We start from the raw sequence: 19,555 nt of genomic DNA, 5'->3' as shown, positions 1-19,555 counted from the left end.
ATAGTAAAGGGATGAAACGCCACAGGAAACAATAATTTAAATTGTTCAAAAAATTTGATGTTAAGCTAAAGGATTTATAATAATTCATTTTAACATGAACTTTTCATCTCAATTTCAAACCAAGGCTGCATCATTTTTATTGCATCAATATCTAAAAATGTGATAGGCATTCATCTCCTCACTGCACTTCAGATGAGCTTTTAAAGGACAACTGAACACAAATACTAGAAATTCTCTCTCCCAAATGAGAATAACAATTCCACTAACAATAGGGCCTCTTGGCATGAGAGCCTGTGTCATTCCTGAATAGTTTCCTCCTCATTTCAATCAAACCAGAGAAGGACACAGGTGCTGAAGAAAACTAGGGGTCAGATTCCATCAGATACAGAGAAACCACATTGCACCCAACAGAGGCACAGGAACTGTCTCAACATTCAAATGTACAAGCAAACTAAGAAGAGTAGCTAAGGCAGAAAATCAGCTTTTACAAAATATTCATCCTGCTATCTGGCAAACCTCAGTGAGGTGTGATTAACCCTATTTGATGCTTTATCTGGATCATTGCGAAGTGAAACCAAGCAACACTTCTCTAAACTTTCTGCTACCTTTAGTGTTGTAGCATGCAATGTGTGTTACCTTCTGTCTAAAAGCATATACTCTTCTGCCCTGCAGCCCTGAAGAAGCAATATATGAAAGGGACTCTATTATCTCCAAATGTCACCAATCTCTAAGTAATGGAAAAATAATGTTAGATTATAAACTATAAAAAAGAGAAAGTGTTAAATGAGGATGTTAAAAGAATGTACACAGTTAAGATTATAAAATTACCTGATTTTAATTAACTAAAAAATATGGTATATGTATTAGTTCCAACTTTTGTCAAGGAAATTTTCAAACACAGAAAAATTGAAAGATTAGTACAATGAACACCCATTTACCCTCCACTACGATTTGACAACTGTTAACATATTCAGTTTATGTTTTATCTAACTATGTATGTGTGCAAATATACAGATACATATATTTGTAAATATAACTATATACAGAGAGGTAGCATTTGAAAAACATCTGTAGATATGACACTTCACTCCTAAATATTTCAGCCTACACGTCCTAACAATAAAGACATTCGCATACCTAATGAAAAGGACATAATCAAAACAGTGTCACATCATTAAGACTCAATTGCCTAAAGAACATATAACAACTTTAACATAACAGTCAAGATTTTCAGTAAGTCCTAATTCTAAATAACATTCTCAGCTTCATCTCCCACAAGTCTCCTTCACTTACTCTTTCTTCCAATCAGAGAAAACTACTTAATTCTACCATATATGGTAGAACGGATTTCCCATCTGTGCATCTGACTGTTCTCTCTATGATGCCCTGTTCTCTACTTTTTCTATGTGCAAACATTCCTCTTTCTTCAAGCCCCATGGCAAATGAAATCTCAAGCAAGAAGTTTTCCTTGGTTCTTTCACAAGCCCTTCCAGAAAACAGAGTAACCTCTCCTTACTTTGCCATTCCCTACTGTGGTATCATTTTGCAAACATTCCTTAGTGCTCTCTAGAATAAAAGCAATTTCTTATTCACCTATATGTCACTCATAGCAATTCCTGGAGGCTGTAAAAAATACACCATAAATAACTGTCATATATATATATATATATATATATATATATATATATATATATACACACACACATATTTATATATATATATATTTCTTTTTTTTTTTAATCCTGATTTTATGTGTCAAGGAAAAATTAAATTATGAAAAGAATAAGCCTTATCTTACTCAAATTCTTTTCATGTTGATAATCCAACTCTTATGCTTAAAAAAACAAATCACTTGCTTAGTGTACTGAAGTACTCAGTATGCGTAAAGCAATCTTTTAAAACTATAAAATGTACTTACCTTCTCGTTATTGTAATAAGAAATGCCAAAGCCATCAAATTTCACCCATCTCTTCTGAAACATGCGTTTTCTGTAAAACATATGAAATTGCTATTTTACGTTTAAGTACCATGAACGTGGATTTTAAATATATTTGTAATGTGACTGCGTTCAGTACATTCTCACTTGCTGTTAAACAGTACAGAAAACAACAGGCTATGACAATGTCCAGTTTTGGCAATGGTACATAGAAAAATGATACTTTCTAATCAGCTGACATAGGTATTTAAAATAATGATAGAGGGTGGCCAGTCAGCTCAGTTGGTTAGAGCGTGGTGCTAACACCAACATTGCTAGTTCGATCCCCATATGGGCCACTATGAGCTGTTTCCTCCTTAAAAAAATAAAAATAATACAAAAAATAAAAATAAAATAAAATGATACTGTAAACAGTGTTGTCATTCACATTTGTAAGGCTGAGTGTAAAACAAAGCGCAGTCACACACTCTATCATTGTACCCATTTCCCTTAATGGAGATAATCCTTTAATGAAGATAATATAAACTTTCATCCTTCATTAAGTTTTTCTCTTATTTTACCTTAATTTTGCTTTGGAGCACGAATAGTATTTTGCTAAAATAATAAAGCTTTGCAATTAGGTTAACATAGATAAATTATGTAATTACGATCCAATAAGCTGAAAAAAACCCTGTTTAAATATAGAGAATCACTCACAATCATCCAAAATTCATGGAAACATTAACAGTTTTTGAAAAAGAATCACATGAAAGGCAAATGCGATTTAAAATGGTTACTGACATGAGAAACAATGCAAAATAATGTAACCACATGTTTCCTATTTATGCTTAAAAGACAAAAAAAATCTTTTTTCTGGCTATATAAGGGAAAAGTGGAAAAACCATTTCTACTTGGAGTCTTTTTTTTTTGTTTTCTTTTTTTTCTTTTCTTTTCTTTTCTTTTTTTTTTTTTTTTTTTTTTTTTTTTTTTTGGCTTGTTCTGTTTTGTTTTAGTCCCTTCCCTAAAGACAGACAATCCTAAAGGTTTTGAATATCCTATTCTCTACTTGGCTCTCAGTGTGTATTGATACAATCTAGATACTTTTAGCCTTTAACACAGATAAAATATGAAAACTAACTTTTCTTAAAAAGTCATTTCTAAACAAATATGTAAATAGCAACCATATCTTTTTGCTTTTATAGTCTTCTAACTGTTTAAGATAAGGAACTGGAGTTAACTTTCTGTGGTTTTTCAGAAAAGTTAAAGATAGAAAAAGAATTAAAGTTCAGGAAGTGTGGAGAAATTGTCTTCCAGGCTTTTTCCTGAGCAACACGTATCTATTACTCAAGTGAAATACAGCAAGACCCTTTTATTGAACCTTAGCGAATTTATTCTGCTTGAGATAAAAATTATAGAAAATCTGATCAAATGGAGAAAAGTCTCAAAGTCCAGCAGGGCAGACATTTCCACATATAAGCACTAAATTATGAATATGTAGAGACCTGAAAATGGTATCACCACAACTAATGACCCAGCCCTCCTTCCATCTTATTCCCTCATCTTTCTGCTTCTTTTTAACTTATCTTGGTCTGCAATGTGTTTTCTTAACCTTGCAACATACAACAGCGTTACAATCTGGTTTTCATGTCTTTCACCAATCCAAGGTTTCTTCAAATTCCCAGCATGAAAATTAAAACAGTAAAGAAATATTATGCAAACACACAAAACTACAGTGAACAAATCACTTTGCACACTTTTCATGTGGCTCTCCATTATACTTAAAGGCAGGTAAACACATACCTTCCCACACAATCTCAACGGTAATTCTGTAAACCAAGATTTGTTTGGTACCCCAGCTGCCTTTCGTTGTGAATGGTGTTAAAACAGAGCTCAGTAACTCATAATCTTCCGTTTTGTTATAAAAATAATCAACATCTATAGGGAGCTAAAGGCCTTAGGACTTCCAATTATTTCTACATTCCTTTTGCTAACTATCCCTTATCTTTCAGAGTTACACCTAAACCTCCTACACAGACATTCCTTCTCTAGTGAGCCAATCCAAACCAAGTACAAAGTTGTTGTCTTTCTAAGCACCCTCTTCTTTTCCTCATAACTCTTAACACAATTTCCAATTATGCATATCTGTTTATGTGTTTAATGTCTGTCTCCCACACCAGCCCTTATGTTTTACAAGGTCAAAGTCCTAGAACATTTCATTCTCTATGATCAACAACAAGCACAGAGATAAATTGTACACTAAAAAAATGATTTGTTGAATGAATGAGAGATGTGATTATGAGTGTCCTGCTCCTTATCCTTGAGATCTCAACTTAAAAGTCATTCCCTCCAAGTAGCCATTCCTGATTCCCATAAAGATCCTTCAGGTCCCCTTGGTCTCTTGCTCCATTTCTTTACTTAATCACACTTCACAGATTTTGTCATTATTAATATATACCTGTCTTACTTCATTCATCTCCCATGCTTGATACTGAGGTACTTGAATGAAGAAACCATTTTTGTTTTGTTTATCATTGTAAAGCCAGTGACTGTCACAGTTCCTAGCATATAAATTATGCTTAGTAAATATTTAATGAACAAAAGAATGAATATATTTTTCACTAAAAATACACAAACTTGCACTTTATATATAGAGAAAATAAACACTAATAAAACACTTCACCTATAATTTTATTTTTTGCTTTTTGCAAATACTAAAGATCAGATTTCTAGGAAGAGTTCTGGTCAAGATGGTGGAGTACGTAAACGCTGTGCTTACCTCTCTCATGACCACATCAAAATTACAACTAAACTACAAAACAACGATGATTGAGAATCGCCTGAAGTCTAGCTGAACTGAAGCCCTACAACTACAGACATGCAGAAGCAGCCACCTCGAGACTGGTCGGAGGAGTAGAGAAGCTGAATGGGCTGGCCCCACACCCACGTGTGACCATTAAAAATAGGGAGGGATATCTTGGCTGTGGAGGTCTCCCCCAGAGGAGTGAGGGGTCCCAGCCCCAGGTCAGGATACCCAGCCCAGAGTTCTAGTGCCATTGAGAGAAGTCCCCATAATTTCTGGTTGTGAAAACCAGCAGAGATTGTGGCTGATTGAAATGGAGGACGGCTAAAGTCCCAGACATTCCTCTTAAAGGGACCACACACAGATTTATTACAGAATCACTGGCTCTGAGCTCCAGCTCTGGGGCAGCAGTTGAAGCGGCAACAGGGTCATATAGTAGGGAACTAAGTTGTCTGGCTTCAGGACGAGGGCTAGAGGGGCAACTTTCTCCCAGATGGAGGAGCTGGCACAGCCACTGTTTCCTTGTTGAGCCATCTCCCTTCTAGGCATGCAGACATAGGTGGCCACCATATCTGAATCTCCATCAAGCTGGCTAATGCCATCCATTCACCATGCCCAGATGATTCTGAGACCAGACTCCATCCAACATTTGGGCACATCCAAGCTGCTTCCAGTGGCTTTTTCATACAATCTGCCTGCCTTGGCTCATGCTGCAGACTTTCCTAGGGTCTCTTAAAGATTTACAGAACCCAGACAAGCAGGATCTGGCTTAAGCATGTCCTACACCTCTGACTGAGCAGCCGTAAGCCCAGCACTATAGGCAGACAACTTTGGTTCACTGCTTGGCCTCTCGAGGCATTTCCAAGCACAGCACTGGCAATGGCCATCTGCGGATTGCTCTGTGGCTCCTGCCAGGAGACAACGGGCAGTGCACAGGCTAAGCCTAAACATGGCCTGCAGGGGGGGCAAGCCAGAACACAACCGAGCTGCCTCAATGGACAATATACCCAAAGGGCAGGCTAAGCAGGCACCAGAGCCCTGCTAAAGTAAATTCTGCTCTGTAGGGTCAGCCCCTGCACAACAGCTCATCTACTGTAGTCATGGCCAGTCCTCACAACCAATAATCCTGAGGGTCAGTCCCTCCCATTGACATTAAACACCAACCAAGGCTCCATTACAACAGGAGGGCACATACAACCCACACAAGGGACATACCTGTAGTGTGCGGCTCAGGTGACCAGCAAGACTGCAACACTGAGCCCCACAGCACACCTACCACCAATCCATAAGGCCACTCCATAAGGCCACTCTCTAAGATCGAAAGACATCACAGCCCTACCTAATACATAGAAACAAACAGAGGGAGGCAGCCAAAATGAGGTGACAAAAAAAACACGTCTCAAATAAAAGAACAGAACAAAACTCCAGAAAAAGAAATAAACAAAATAGAAACAAGCAATCTACCAGAAGCAGAGTTCCAAACATTGGTTATAAAAATACTCAATAATACTTCAACAAAGAGATAAGAAATAGAAAAATGGAGATAGAAAACATAAAAAAGAACCAGTCAGAAATAAAGAATACAGTCATAGAAATGAACAATACATGACAGGAAATTAACAGTAGATTAGATTAGATGGAGCAGAGGATGGAATCAGCAATTTAAAAGATAAGGTAGCAGAAAATACCCAATCAGAACAGCAAAAACAAAAAAGAACCCAAAGAAATGAGGATAGTTTAAGGGGCCTCTGGGACAAAGTCAAGAGTATCCATATTCACATTATAGGAGTACCAGAAGGAGGAGCGAAAGCAAGGAATTGAAAACCTATTTGAAGAAATAATGACAGAAAACTTCCCTAACCTGGTGAAGGAAACAGACATACAAGCCCAGAAAGCACAGAGAGTCGCAAACAAGATGAAGCCAGAGGCCAACACCAAGACACATCATAATTAAAATGCCAAAGGTTAAAGCCAAAGAAACTATCTTAAAAGCAGCAAGAAAAAAGCAGATAGTTACCTACAAGGGAGTTCCCATAAGACTATCAGGTGATTTCTCAACAGAAACTTTGCACGCCAGAAAGAATTGGCAGGAAATAGTCAAAGTGATGGAAAGCAAGGATCTACAACCAAAATTCCTCCACCCAGCAAAGCTATCATTTAGAATCAAAGGACAGATACAGAACTTTCCAGACAAGAAAAACCTAAAGGAGTTCATCATCACCAAACAAGTATGACAAGGAATCTTAGAGGGACTTCTTTAAGATGAAAATATAAAAAATAAAAAAATATGAATAAAATTGCACTGACTACATACCTATCAATGTAAATGGATTAAATACTCCAATGAAAAGATAGCGGGGTATGAATGGTTAAGAAAACAAGATCCTTACATATGCTTCCTACAAGAGACTCACTTCAGTTTGAGACTCACATGGATTGAAAGGAAAGGGGTGGGAAAAGATAGTTCATGAAATGGAAACAAACAAAAAGCTGGTGTAGCAATACTTACACCAGACAAAATAGACTTTAAAACAAAGATTACAATAAAAGACAAGGAAGGACCCAGTAACCCCACTTCTGGGATTTATCCAAAGAAATCCAAAACGCTACTTCAAGGGGATGTGCTCATCCATATGTTCATTGCAGCATTGTTTACAATAGCCAAGATACGAAGGCAACCTGGGTGTCCCTGAATGGATGAACAGATAAAGAAAAGGTGGTACATATATACAGTGGAATATTACTCAGCCATTAGAAAGAATTAAATCATGCCATCAGCAACAATATGGATGGACCTAGATGGTATTTTGCTGAGTGTAGAAAGTCAAACAGCAAAAGACAAATGTCATGATTTCACTTATCAGTGGAATCTAAACAACAAAATAAACAAACAAAACAGAAACAAACTCATAGATACTGAGAACATTTTGTCAGTTACCAAATGGGAGCGGTTTTGGGGGTGGGCAAAAAAAAGGGAAAGTATTACGAAGTACAAATTTGTTGTTACAGAGTAGTCATAGGGGTAGAAGGTACAGCATAAGGGATCTAGTCAATGATATTTTAATAACAATGTATGGTGTCAGATCTATAGGGATGATGGATGGGAGGGGGCTAGAGGTAGAGTGAAAAAGGTGAAGGGATTAAGATATACAATTTGGCTGTTATAAAATAGTCATAGGGATGTAAAGTAAAGCATAGGGAATATAATCAAGATTATGGTAATAACTATGTATAGTGCCAGGTGGGTACTAGTCAGGAGGCGTCACTTCTTAAATTACATAAATGTCTAACCACTATTCTGTACACCTGAAATCAATATAAAATAATACTGAATGTAAACTATAATTGAAAAATTTTTAAAGGAGGGGGAAAGATAAAGGGAAATAAGAGATTCAAAGTTCCAGGTATAAAACAAACAAGTCTTCAGGATGTAATATACAGCATAGGAAATATAGTCAATAATACTGGGATAGCATGGTACGGTGTCAGATGGTTGCTGGACTTATCATGTTGATCACTTCTTTAGCATAGGGAATATAAGCAAAAACATAGTGCCAAGTGGGTACTGTTGTATAACTATGATGCACACCTGAAATTAATATATTATATGTCAGCTATACTTTAATACAAATCTTTATTAAAAGATCAGATTTTTATATGAACATACAAACGTTTTCTAAAACTACCTCATTATTAAAGAAAAATTAAAGCCTGAAGCAAACTTGAGAAATTGAGCATTAATTTGCATGTAATTTTAAAATACATTTTAGAAGTAAGCATTTTAAAAATATATTCTTCAAAATGTATTCATTTTATATTTTCCTATTTAAAATGCAAATTAATCAGTTTAAGATGTTTCTAAAACTAAATTTATATAAACAATCTAGTTTGCTTATTCACTATGTCAACATTGAATTAGCTACCTTCTGCACGTGAGCTTCAATACCGAATTCTAATAACTGGTTAATTAAAGAACTTACACTTAGATCCTTTATCACAATATTATTTCCCTTTCTACCAAATGAAAACTTGGATTTAATATTAGGAAATCTTACAAATTAATCAAAATTTCAATTAAATATTAAAAGAGATAGGTTGAGAAGGATGTGTTTCTAAATGTCAATGAACAATTTAAAATAAATATTGCTGAATACTAGATTTTTAAGAATTATCTTTTCTGTTCAAGGGTTAAGTGTTTCTCTCATGTATTTATAAAAGTCTTTTAGAAATCAGGCAACTAATTCCACTGGAATTATGTAAAATTATCTAGTACACACAATTAGAAGTTGCTAAAATACTTTTAAAATGTTCTGTAATGTATAAGTTATGCCTTTCCCATAAATGTCTTTTAACAGCTGAACTGGTTTAGTAAATGTTATGGGAAAAAAAAAGAAAAGAAAAAGAAAAAAACTAGGTATGAGACAAATGGCACCTTAACCTGTGTTCCTATCGCACAACACAAATTAGATCTGAAATAACAATGACTTATTACACAGAGGAGAGACTTTAAAACCTCAGTACATTAACAATTTATTTGGCACAATAATCTTGGTAATAAAAACAGCAAACACTTATATAGTTCTTTATTCTAGGCACTGCTGCAAGTCATATATAAATATTCATTTATTTAATCCTCCAAACATCCATATAAGTAATATTTTTATTCCCATTTTACAGATGAAGGCATAAAGGCACTGGATGGTTTAATAATTTGCCCACATCACACAAGTAAAGAGTATATCTGGGCGTCAAACCCAGGCAGTTTGTTCTCTTAACCACTATGCAAACTCTACTCTAGTACATTTTACAGCAAAGCATCCTTGATATCTCTTTAGGCAACCATTAACATTTGACCTCTACCCATTTTATGTGTGAGTTCAATTTTGTAAAGTACTTCAGAATCCCTTCAGGAAAAAAGGTAAAGCAGACAAGAAACATATTAGCCTAGGTTTTATCCTATTTTCTTTTTTAGGGTTCTGAAGGGAAACATTTCTTTAAGAAGCTTTTTTAGAATAGTTTATAAAGCTTGTGCTGTGCTATTGAACAGATTTCTACAAACTCTTCCCCTGAGCTCTGGTAGGGCAGGTGGTATAAAGTTCCAATTGCTTTCATAAATACAGCTTCACCACCTGGTGTCAGTTTTTGTTGTCTCAAAACTGTGTGTCTTAAAAATTCTTTAACAGCAGTGTATATACAAACAATTAAATCTCTATTTATAAAGCGTTCACAGAGGCACTTCTGTTTAACATTATTTCTAAATGCCAGGGAACTTTCTTTTTTTTTAAGATTACATCTTATAGTTTTAAAAAAAATAAGTCCCAAAATCGAACAAGCATGCTAACCAATGATATTAATTTAAGGTGGCAGAGGCTACCAAATTGTCTTCTTTAAATATCATACAACTGGAATGAACCTCAAAGGCACAAGTCGTTTTTAAGGCTTTTATTAATCATTGTATTTTAATCATCACAAACTAATTTGTTAATCACTCTAAACAATATCTAAGAAAAAAGATATCAATATACTTTTCCTGATTCATCTGCCTTATTTACATAATTCTAAAGAATTATATGCACATTTACCTTATTCTCTACTCTAATCCTAACTAGCACCAATAATTTTAGTCCTACAAATCCCAAAAGTATAGATTTTTGTTTTATCTAATCATTCATTTTGTATTTCTCTATTATTTTACCTAAGTACTCTTTTAAGTATGAGGCTTTTAAATGATGCAGTATTATTTATGAAGTATTTTATACAGATCCAAGGAACTATTATATTTCTATAAAATGCCAGCACTTTTCTTTTCTAAAACTCATTTCTTCCCTTTTAAGCAAACCAAAGTGATAGTTTCCAAGTTTATATGAATTAAAATGTGTTGGGGTCAGAAAAGCAAAAATTCTCTGAAACCCCAGCTTCCATCTCTGCTACACCTAACCCTTTTAAATAAGAAAAAATAACAAATGTTATTTAACGTAAAATTTCAGGTGCTAATAAGACTTTTGCAAGTCAATGACAAAGCATGAATTTTTATATGTAACTACCAATTTTTATAATATTTACAAAGAGCATAGTGCTTACATGATATGATATACCATGTTTCCCTGAAAATAAGACCTAGCTGGACAATAAGCTCTAATGCATCTTTTGGAGCAAAAATTAATATAAGACCTGGTCTTATTTTTACTATAAGACCACATATTATATCATACTGTATTATAAATTATATTATATTTATTATATTATATTATATTATTAGTTCCAGGTCTTGTATTAATTTTTGTTCCAAAAGATGCATTATAGCTGATTGTCCAGCTAGGTCTCACTTTTGGGGAAACACCGTATGAAAAGCTATGTTTAAAAAATTCATTCCTCTTTATTTTATGGAGTCATATTCTAAAAAAAGTAATAATAAAAAAATAAAAAGTAAAAGTAAATGCAACATGAAACCAGCTTCTAATTAATACAATCAATTAAAAGTGTGTGCTTACTTCTACTTTTTCCAATACTTCAAAGGATTAAAAAACAAATGAAAATAAATATCTACAAACCAACATTGACCTGAGAAGTAGACGATAGTAATATTTAGAATCAGGAAAACAGGAGGAGGAACAGGAACTGACTTAGGAGGCTTCAGAGAGCCAACTGTTAAGCCTGCAATCAATCACTTTGAGAGGAAAACCAATTTACCCACAAAAATCTCAAGTCTCAGGAGATGGAGGCACCAACGAAGTAACTATGAAGAACAGGGTGAGGACAGGAAGATTTGTTGAAAAGCAATTTAAGAGATAAACTTGTGCCTCATCACTCCATCCCCAAATCCTTTTCTTACTTCACATGGCTGGAAAACTGACCCTTCTCTTCCTCAAAAGAAGGGTAGAGTTTTATTCACTAGAGAAGATCAAACGGGATCTCTGGACTGAGACTCATACATGGCTGAAAGTAGGGGACAGAATTAAGAACAACAGAATCAAATGAAAACCTGTGTTGTAAATATTTATACTCAAAGTCTACTTTCCCTACTAAGCTCCCAGAAAGCTTTTTGGCAGTCTTATCACCTTCAAGAAGGGGATTCACTTAAAAGATATTGCCATGAGGAGTCTTCAAGGAAACATATTAGGAAAGGCCTAGCAAGATCTAACAAAAAACAAATAGCAAGACCCATCAGAGCCTGTTCCAATGAGCTTAGTAATATCTCACTGTAAAAATGAACAACCCATGAATAACAAAACACTGGAGGAAAATATCTCTAAAGTGGAAGATGTGAAGGACCACTCTCTCAAAAAAACAAACTGAAAGAAACAGACTCTACAGGAAAAGAAAGCATCAAAAAACATATGTATTAATATCCTCAGAGATACAACAGATTATATTGCATTCATGGAACAGTAAGAGTATGTTATAAGAAGGATGGTCAAACGAAAGTACTGTTAAAGACAGGATAACAAAACACAAAAGTGGGTTCAAAATTTTCCCTTTATATATATATATATATATATATAGTAAAAGATCAAGAATCAGATTTCTCGATACCAGTTCTATAATACCACAGATCAGGAAGGCTATGGATTGCTCATCTGGAGGAATTCTTTCCAATCAACAATGATAAATGACCAATAAGCCCGCTTAGAAAAAAAATGACACTTTCAAACATGCAAGGCCTCAAAAAAATATACCTGCTATCCACCTTTTTTCAGGAAGTTCCAAGGAGCAAGGGGAGTAGTGTCCAATGGCATGGGATTGAGGAAAGACAAAAACACTAGAGAGACGCATAGAGAATCCCCAGGATAACAATGAAAGGGATCACAGAATGCTAATTGTGCAGCACGCCTAGGAAACAACCAGCCCAAACCAAACAAGTTTCCTTAGGAGACGGTAGGATGATGAAACTGATACATACATGTATTTTGGTTTTCACAGATGTATAGTTCTGAGGAAAAGTATTGGCATAAATAAATAAGTACATAAAATATTAAGCAAACAAAAAAGTCAACAATCATTAATTCTAAGGAAAACTAAAGGTTGCAAATCAAAGAAAAATTAATCATAACATGCTACACAGTTCACACGACTACCATTTACACAGTCAAAAGAGTATAAAACTACACACAGATATAATCTAAATCTTGTATGTACATTACTATAGTTAAAGGATGATAGATAGGAACTGTGTCCATGCTAGAAGGGATTGTGGAAGAAGGGACAATGATTAAAATGAGTAAGTATTGTATTCCATGGTAGTACCTCAATAGTTAATTCCTACCACTGAAAAGGAAGAAAGAATCAGTATGAAAATATTATTAAGATATACCAAGTAAATAACAAAAGGAATTACTAAAAGAGTTGAAAGTGGCTCCCTCTTGTGAAGAAGTGGGAGGGGAAAGAAGCTACTATGGTTTTTTTTAATAAGTCATGTAGAGCTTTCTGACACTTTAAACTTATGTGCTTTTATAACCACTGAAAATTTTGATTTTGAAAGTTTAATGTGAACACATGATTTCTTTACACTATACTTGCCAAGAAAAGAACTGACAAGAACTCACTTTCAGAAACATCATCGAAGGTTAACCTGAATTAAAATGATGCCCTTCTGAAGGGGAAGAAAACTGTGATTGAGCCTTAATTGTCAGGCCCCTTGTTACCTACCTTTCCGAACTGGTCCCATAGAGGAAAGCTTGACCTTACACTTTAATGTGGGAAATGGAGGGTCTGAGACACTGAGTCACACAGCAAATAAATGATAGCTCGACAATACTAATTTCAGTCTGTCTGATTCCAAAAAAGCCTCATTCACTTCTCTGCAGTCAGACTGACAAAGAAATCAGCATGTTATTTTAATAAACACTTAAAACTAAGAATTTTTTTTCCCTCAACTTACAAATAAAAATATTGAGGCTTTTTATTTGCTTGGCACAGGCTTTACAAGTTATGATGATTTGAGAAACAGCCAACTAGTTTGCCAGTATTATAAAAAGATACTTCCAATCAGAGATTTAAGATTCAACTTGAAGTTCAACAAGGTGATTGATACATCACACCCTGGTCAGACAGAGACCTGTCAAGTTTCCGCTATGGTTGCTTTTCACTGAGAGGCCAGCCACAGGACAGCATTCCCAGGAGATCTGCCCTCACACGGTTGTGTGCCATGGAGGGGTATCCCTCCACTAAAGCAGTCTTGGAGACGGGGCACTGGCTGGAAAACCAGTTACTGACAACGCCACCAACAGTATACGCTCTGATCTCCCACCTAGGCACGGGCTGCTGGCTTCTGCGTGATCTGATTCCTAATCTCCATCTGGAATTTGCTCTCTTCTTGGTATCTGACCACTGGCCTTTTGATTTTCCCTAGTTTTCTATTCAACCTGAACTTGAAATCCACTGGCAGCTTCTCCCTCCTAATCCTAGAGCCCCATCTTCCATTTTCCATTGAATAACCCCAGCCAACCCTTGCTATCCACCTCATAGACTTCAGTACCTCCAGATATTATTCACTCCCTCAAACGAGAAAAAGTATTTCGTCTAAAAATACCAGTTCAAAAATATATCAATTTTCCAAAGACGAACTGAACTGCTACTTCTCCCTATAAATTCTTTGAAGACATGTTTTCTCAACCCCTCTGTAACCTCAGGATTCTGTACTCCGTGGACCTTTCTGTACCCATTTTCATACTCTTGTCTTTGGCCTTTTTTGATTTTTATATTTTTTTCTGTTCTAATGGAAGATACAGAAAAGAAAAGGAACACACACATCTCACTTATCTTTGTATTTCTCCATAAAGCCTAAAGTATGTTTTTATTCAAATTGTTGAATTAGCCTCATGTGTTCAACTTCTGCTATCTCAGGCTCACATAATCACACAATGCTTCTCCATGATTAAAAAATTAATACTAATTAAAAAAGAGAAGTTACTTGAGTAAAAAATAAAGTCCTAAGACATGTTGTCAAGTAAAATATGAATTACTCAAGATATAATACAGTTTTGAAAAATATTCTCAGTGTGTTATGCTGAACAAACATCTTTAGAAAACAGCAAGATAAAGTCGAAAGGATTTTCTTATTGCAGATATTCTTGGATATTTCAATATGTGCATCTCCCAAAAGGAGTACAGCACATTCAACCATGTTCTCTTTTCTTTACAGCAACTTGCAGGATTCTTCTTCTGAGTTACAAATTTGGAAAATGCTGAAATAAATTATAGTCAGCCTTTCATATTTGCATCTACCCAGATATGCTGAAAAGCTTGAGCTTATTAATTATAACTAGAAATGGGGAAAAGCAGAGACTTGTTTTTAATCCTCGAAGCCCAATGAGTTTTTTTTTTTTTTAAAGAGGTACCGTTTATTAAGTTTTTCATCTGATGTATTTGAAACACTAATAACAGACCCACGTTCAACATTTTATCAAGTTCGTTCCATACAATTTTGTAAACCAATAGTATCAGGTTATATAATAATTAGATCCTTCAAATACTTAAACAAACTTCATACTTTAAGCTCAATTGGAAATGTTTCAGTATTTCTTTAGTTACACAATGTTTCACATTTATTTTCTTACCAAATATTGGGTGGTTTTCACCTACTATTCATGAATTCAGAGCTGGCCTTTCCATCTCAAAAGCAAATCTACTCAATCATGGGAAATAAATCCAGATTATGAATTTGATTATTTTGTTTCATATCACCCATGACTGAGGACAGTTTCAAACAGTACTTGGAGAAGGTTAACTGAGTGTAGCTACTTGTTTTTAAACTGTGCTTTGACAAAAATATGTAAGTGTATTTAAGGAGGAAACAGAATTATAAAAAGAACACTGAGTTTGCTGCTCTGTTAGTGTATACCACCACTGTCAATGGCACCTGCAGATTTTCAACCATTATAGTGCTTAGAGTTCAGTTTTACAAAACTAGCTGTTCTAGAAAAATTTAAAGAAAAATATATGTCTAATGCTAGGTGCTTTTTTTTCTTTCTTTTTCTTTTTTCTTTTTCTTTTTGATGCATTGAACAACAAATACCATGTTTCCCCAAAAATAAGACCTAGCCAAGACAATCAGCTCTAATGCATCTTTGGAGCAAAAATTAATATAAGACCCGGTCTCATATTATATTATGTTAGCTAAGACCTGGTCTTATATTATAGTAAAATAAGACCGAGTCTTATATTAATTTTAGCTCCAAAAGACACATTAGAGCTGACTGTCCAGCTAGGTCTTATTTTCGGGGAAACAGGGTACTAAGAGCATCTGCCACGTGCCAGACAACATTCTAGCTACTGAGGAGATGACAGTAATTAAAAGCCAATATAGATGCTGTCCCCATGGAGCACAGCAAGTAAATAGATCATCCAGCAGATGAGTCCGCAGAGAAAAATAAAGTAATTAAGGGAGTGATGGGGTGGATGGGGGAAGGGCAATGATAATTTTAAATTTGGTGTTCAGGGCCTCAGTGCAAAGCAGACATTACAGCCAAGAACTTGAGGGAGATAAGTTACAAGCCACATTACTCTCTGGGTAACAGCATCCCAGGCAGAGAGAAGAAAAAGTGCAAAGGTCCTTGAAGAGGGCTCCTTCTTCTTATCACTTGTATATTTAATAAAATAATAGAAATTGGTTTCCCTATTTTGTCATCTATCAGGTTATAATTTTCTATTCTGGGTCCAGGGGAGATGCAGGAAGCTGGTATAAGATTTCAGCCAAACCATCTAATCTGTCTTGTGATTCTATGGCCCACAGGCCAAGTATAGGGCCCATGACCTATACTTATAAATAAAGTTTTATTGAAACACAGCCTCATGCATTGGCTTACGTATTCTCTAAGGCTGCTTTCATGCTACAACTGCTGAGCTGCTGATATCCCATAGAGATCATATGACTGTGAAGATTAAAATATTTATTGTCTGACTATTTACAGAAAAAGTTTGCTAATATCTTCTCAATGGAATGCAGAATGTCATCTAAGTCAGCGCTACCTGCACCAAGAGACATGTGACTACGAGTTAAAGAAAGCTCAGTAACCTCTGCATAAGAAATGGGTAGGCACCACTTTAACTAATGAGCATCTTATACAACCTCAGAATGGCCTATAGAGTCTAATTATGAAGAAGAAAAAATCAGATTCTAGTTCTGGTCTAATAAATACATGCTTCTTAGCCAGTTACACATATTTCTTTCCAGTCATAGCAATATAATCATGAAGAAGAATTTCTAAATTTCTTGGTAATATAACAACCTCCTTTGTTTACTTTCCTATCTCCATTCATCTTGGTATCCAGGAGAAAAGACTTCTAAGCCAGAAAACTCAATAATTCCCTTAAAAGAGAATATAAATCTAGAAAACATACAGCAACTAACCTTAGGCAGGTTCAGAATAGAAAGGATGGAAACTCAGAGTTCTGATAAAGAGAAAGGGAAAACATTCTAACTGTCTCAGAGGTGGCAAATTATGGTGGCTTTCACGGTGTAAGCGTTCTAACTCTATAAAGAGCAGGTGCCACTGGAGATCACACAGGAAATCACAGCAGCCAAGGGCTCTGTACCCACCCTGTGAAATCTTCCGGTGATATTTTGAGAGAGCAGTAGGAACTCCCGAAACACTAAAATTTCATAGAAATGAAAGATTTGAGAATATTCCAGCTCTGTTTCATTCTACCAGTATTTATTTGAGTGCTGACTCATACCTTTGCTATTTGTCTATGTATTTACCAATAATATTGATGACTGATGAAAAATAGACATAGCTGACTACTTTATCATTCTAATGTAATCAGAAAGGAGTGAGACAAAGTAACTGATACTAAGAAGTACTCTGCTTCAGTTTATTCAACATCTAATTTGCTAAAAGCATGCAATCCTATGACATATTAACTATATAATTACTAACAATAAAAGTGTTGGGGTTTTTTTGTTTGTTTGCTTTCTTAAGAAATTTAATTCCTGCTCTCACTAGTCAACTAATGCTTCTTCTGGTAATTTTTTGCAAATAAAATTTATTTTAGGTCAAACAAAGGCTTTCTAGAAATGATGCATTTTTTGGGGGGAATAACAGAGAAAACCAGCACATTATAGAGACTCACCATATTAATTATTTAAACATCAGAGGTGATAAAATTTTCTGCTGTGTTTTTTTTTTTTTAACCCCAAAATAATTTAATAATTCACAAGGGACATTTCAAATAAGTATTTCAAAAAGACAGCCAAAAATCAAGGTGCCAGAAAACAATTCTAATTAAACATAATCCCTCCCCAAAGATTTCTCAGTACTATAAATTGCTTAAGGGACAGAAGTTTCTTTGTAAACGGAAATGATAAATCTGTTTGAAAAGTATAATATTCAAGGGACTGTGATCTTCCGTGCAACATACAAAAACCAAAACAATATATCAGTAACAGGGAAGCCCGAAATCTAACAACCATGTACTTTCCCTGAACTACAATAAGCCTTGTACTCCCAAACAGAACACTGTTATGACATAAGCAAAAGGCAGTGTAAGCTAAGTAATATTAACTCAATCTATGTTGTTTTCCTTTGCTACATACCGGGACACAGCATAGTGCATTTTAGTGCAAAGTGAGAAACGAACCTTAACGATCTAGACATGAAATCATAACTTCCAGTTTTAATTTGCTATCCAGAACCTTAACCCAGCATTCCGTAGAGCACACTGCACATGTTCCTCCTTATGTCTAAAGAATAGCATTGAAAAAGTGTGTTGAAAGTCCCTTAAACCTGTATTTGTATGTGTGGGGGAAGGGAGGGAGTGGGAGGAGGTAGAGAGAAGCAGCAACATAGAGGGTTTAGAAATGGACAAACTTGAAGTTTTAAAACTATGCTACTTATGAAAGAAAATGAATAAATACATACCCCTGAGGAGAGAGTTTGTCTAGCCATCCAGATTTCACCTTCCTTGCAGATGATCCATAAAAACAGGCATAAGGAGATATCGCATTTGAGGAAATGACTGATGAAGCAGTATTTCCACTTGTTGAGCTTAACGGATAACTATGCCTATTAACAGGGTCCAAATTCAATGCTTTTTGAGTCCTAGACTTAGACACCTTTGAATTTTTTCTTCTTAAACTCTGAAAGCATTCTTCTACTGTTGAATATTCTGAATCGGAAGCAGAGTCTATTGGAAAACTGTTTTTGTCCTCTCGAGGTATCCAAATATCTTCCACTTTGTCTTCACTTACATTCTCCTTTCTGTTATCATATACACTAAAAGGAAAAGTACGGTGTAAACATTTCAAAGTGCTGTATGTCATTTATGCCATCAGCTACTTTTTAAATTTACAAACAACGAACTACAGAAATTTAAGGCCAGGGAAATCTTAGAATTCAATTAACCCATCTGAGACTTTTAAAAACGCTTCCAGAAAAATTAAATAGAAATCTCTCCTTATCCTAAGACATATTTCAACACTACTCAAAGTAGTGTATTTTTTCTTATGTATCATTTAATCTGATCTGTTTATTTTGGGGCTTGGATGCAGGTGGTAAGGATGGAAAGTGACAACACTCTTTGCATCACAATTTAAACCTCTTCACCAGCACCATTAAATGGGCAGCCCCAGCTCTAGTCCCTGGGCAACATCAGGAACCATGAACTTATTTTTTTGGAATTATTATTTCCAAACTTGTTGCCACTGCTCTGGCTCTCCACTAATCAGCTCCAAGGACCATGTTCCATTATAATGTAATAAAACAGGGAGTACCTCTGACTGGTGAGAGCTTTAGTATAATTTTGCAATGCTAATGAGGAAAAACTGCAAGCCACTACTAGCTAGAAAATGAGAAAGGATCAGGGTACTCAGAAGGTAAAACCTGTTCAGCATGTAATATTTA

The 19,555-nt window shown here is 35.2% G+C and overlaps 1 protein-coding gene across 2 annotated transcripts in view; it reads right to left on the bottom strand.

Annotated features, from left to right (window-relative positions):
• Positions 1-19,555, bottom strand: part of ARAP2 (ArfGAP with RhoGAP domain, ankyrin repeat and PH domain 2) — a 186,826-nt gene that overhangs the window by 143,719 nt on the left and 23,552 nt on the right. For both annotated transcript variants that reach the window (XM_088792544.1, XM_088792541.1), the window contains exons 6-7: positions 18,575-18,928; positions 1,919-1,988 (exon numbers count right to left, since the gene is read on the bottom strand). In XM_088792544.1, coding sequence (XP_088648670.1) covers positions 1,919-1,988; positions 18,575-18,928 — 424 coding nt within the window. The remainder of the gene's footprint in view (positions 1-1,918; positions 1,989-18,574; positions 18,929-19,555) is intronic.

The sequence above is a fragment of the Rhinolophus sinicus genome, chromosome 1 (genome assembly GCF_057876585.1).
Source record: "Rhinolophus sinicus isolate RSI-liver-muscle chromosome 1, RSI-T2T, whole genome shotgun sequence".
Classification (NCBI taxonomy): domain Eukaryota; kingdom Metazoa; phylum Chordata; class Mammalia; order Chiroptera; family Rhinolophidae; genus Rhinolophus; species Rhinolophus sinicus.
Note: the sequence above shows the minus strand (reverse complement) of the source record. Positions and strands in the feature narration are given on the sequence as shown.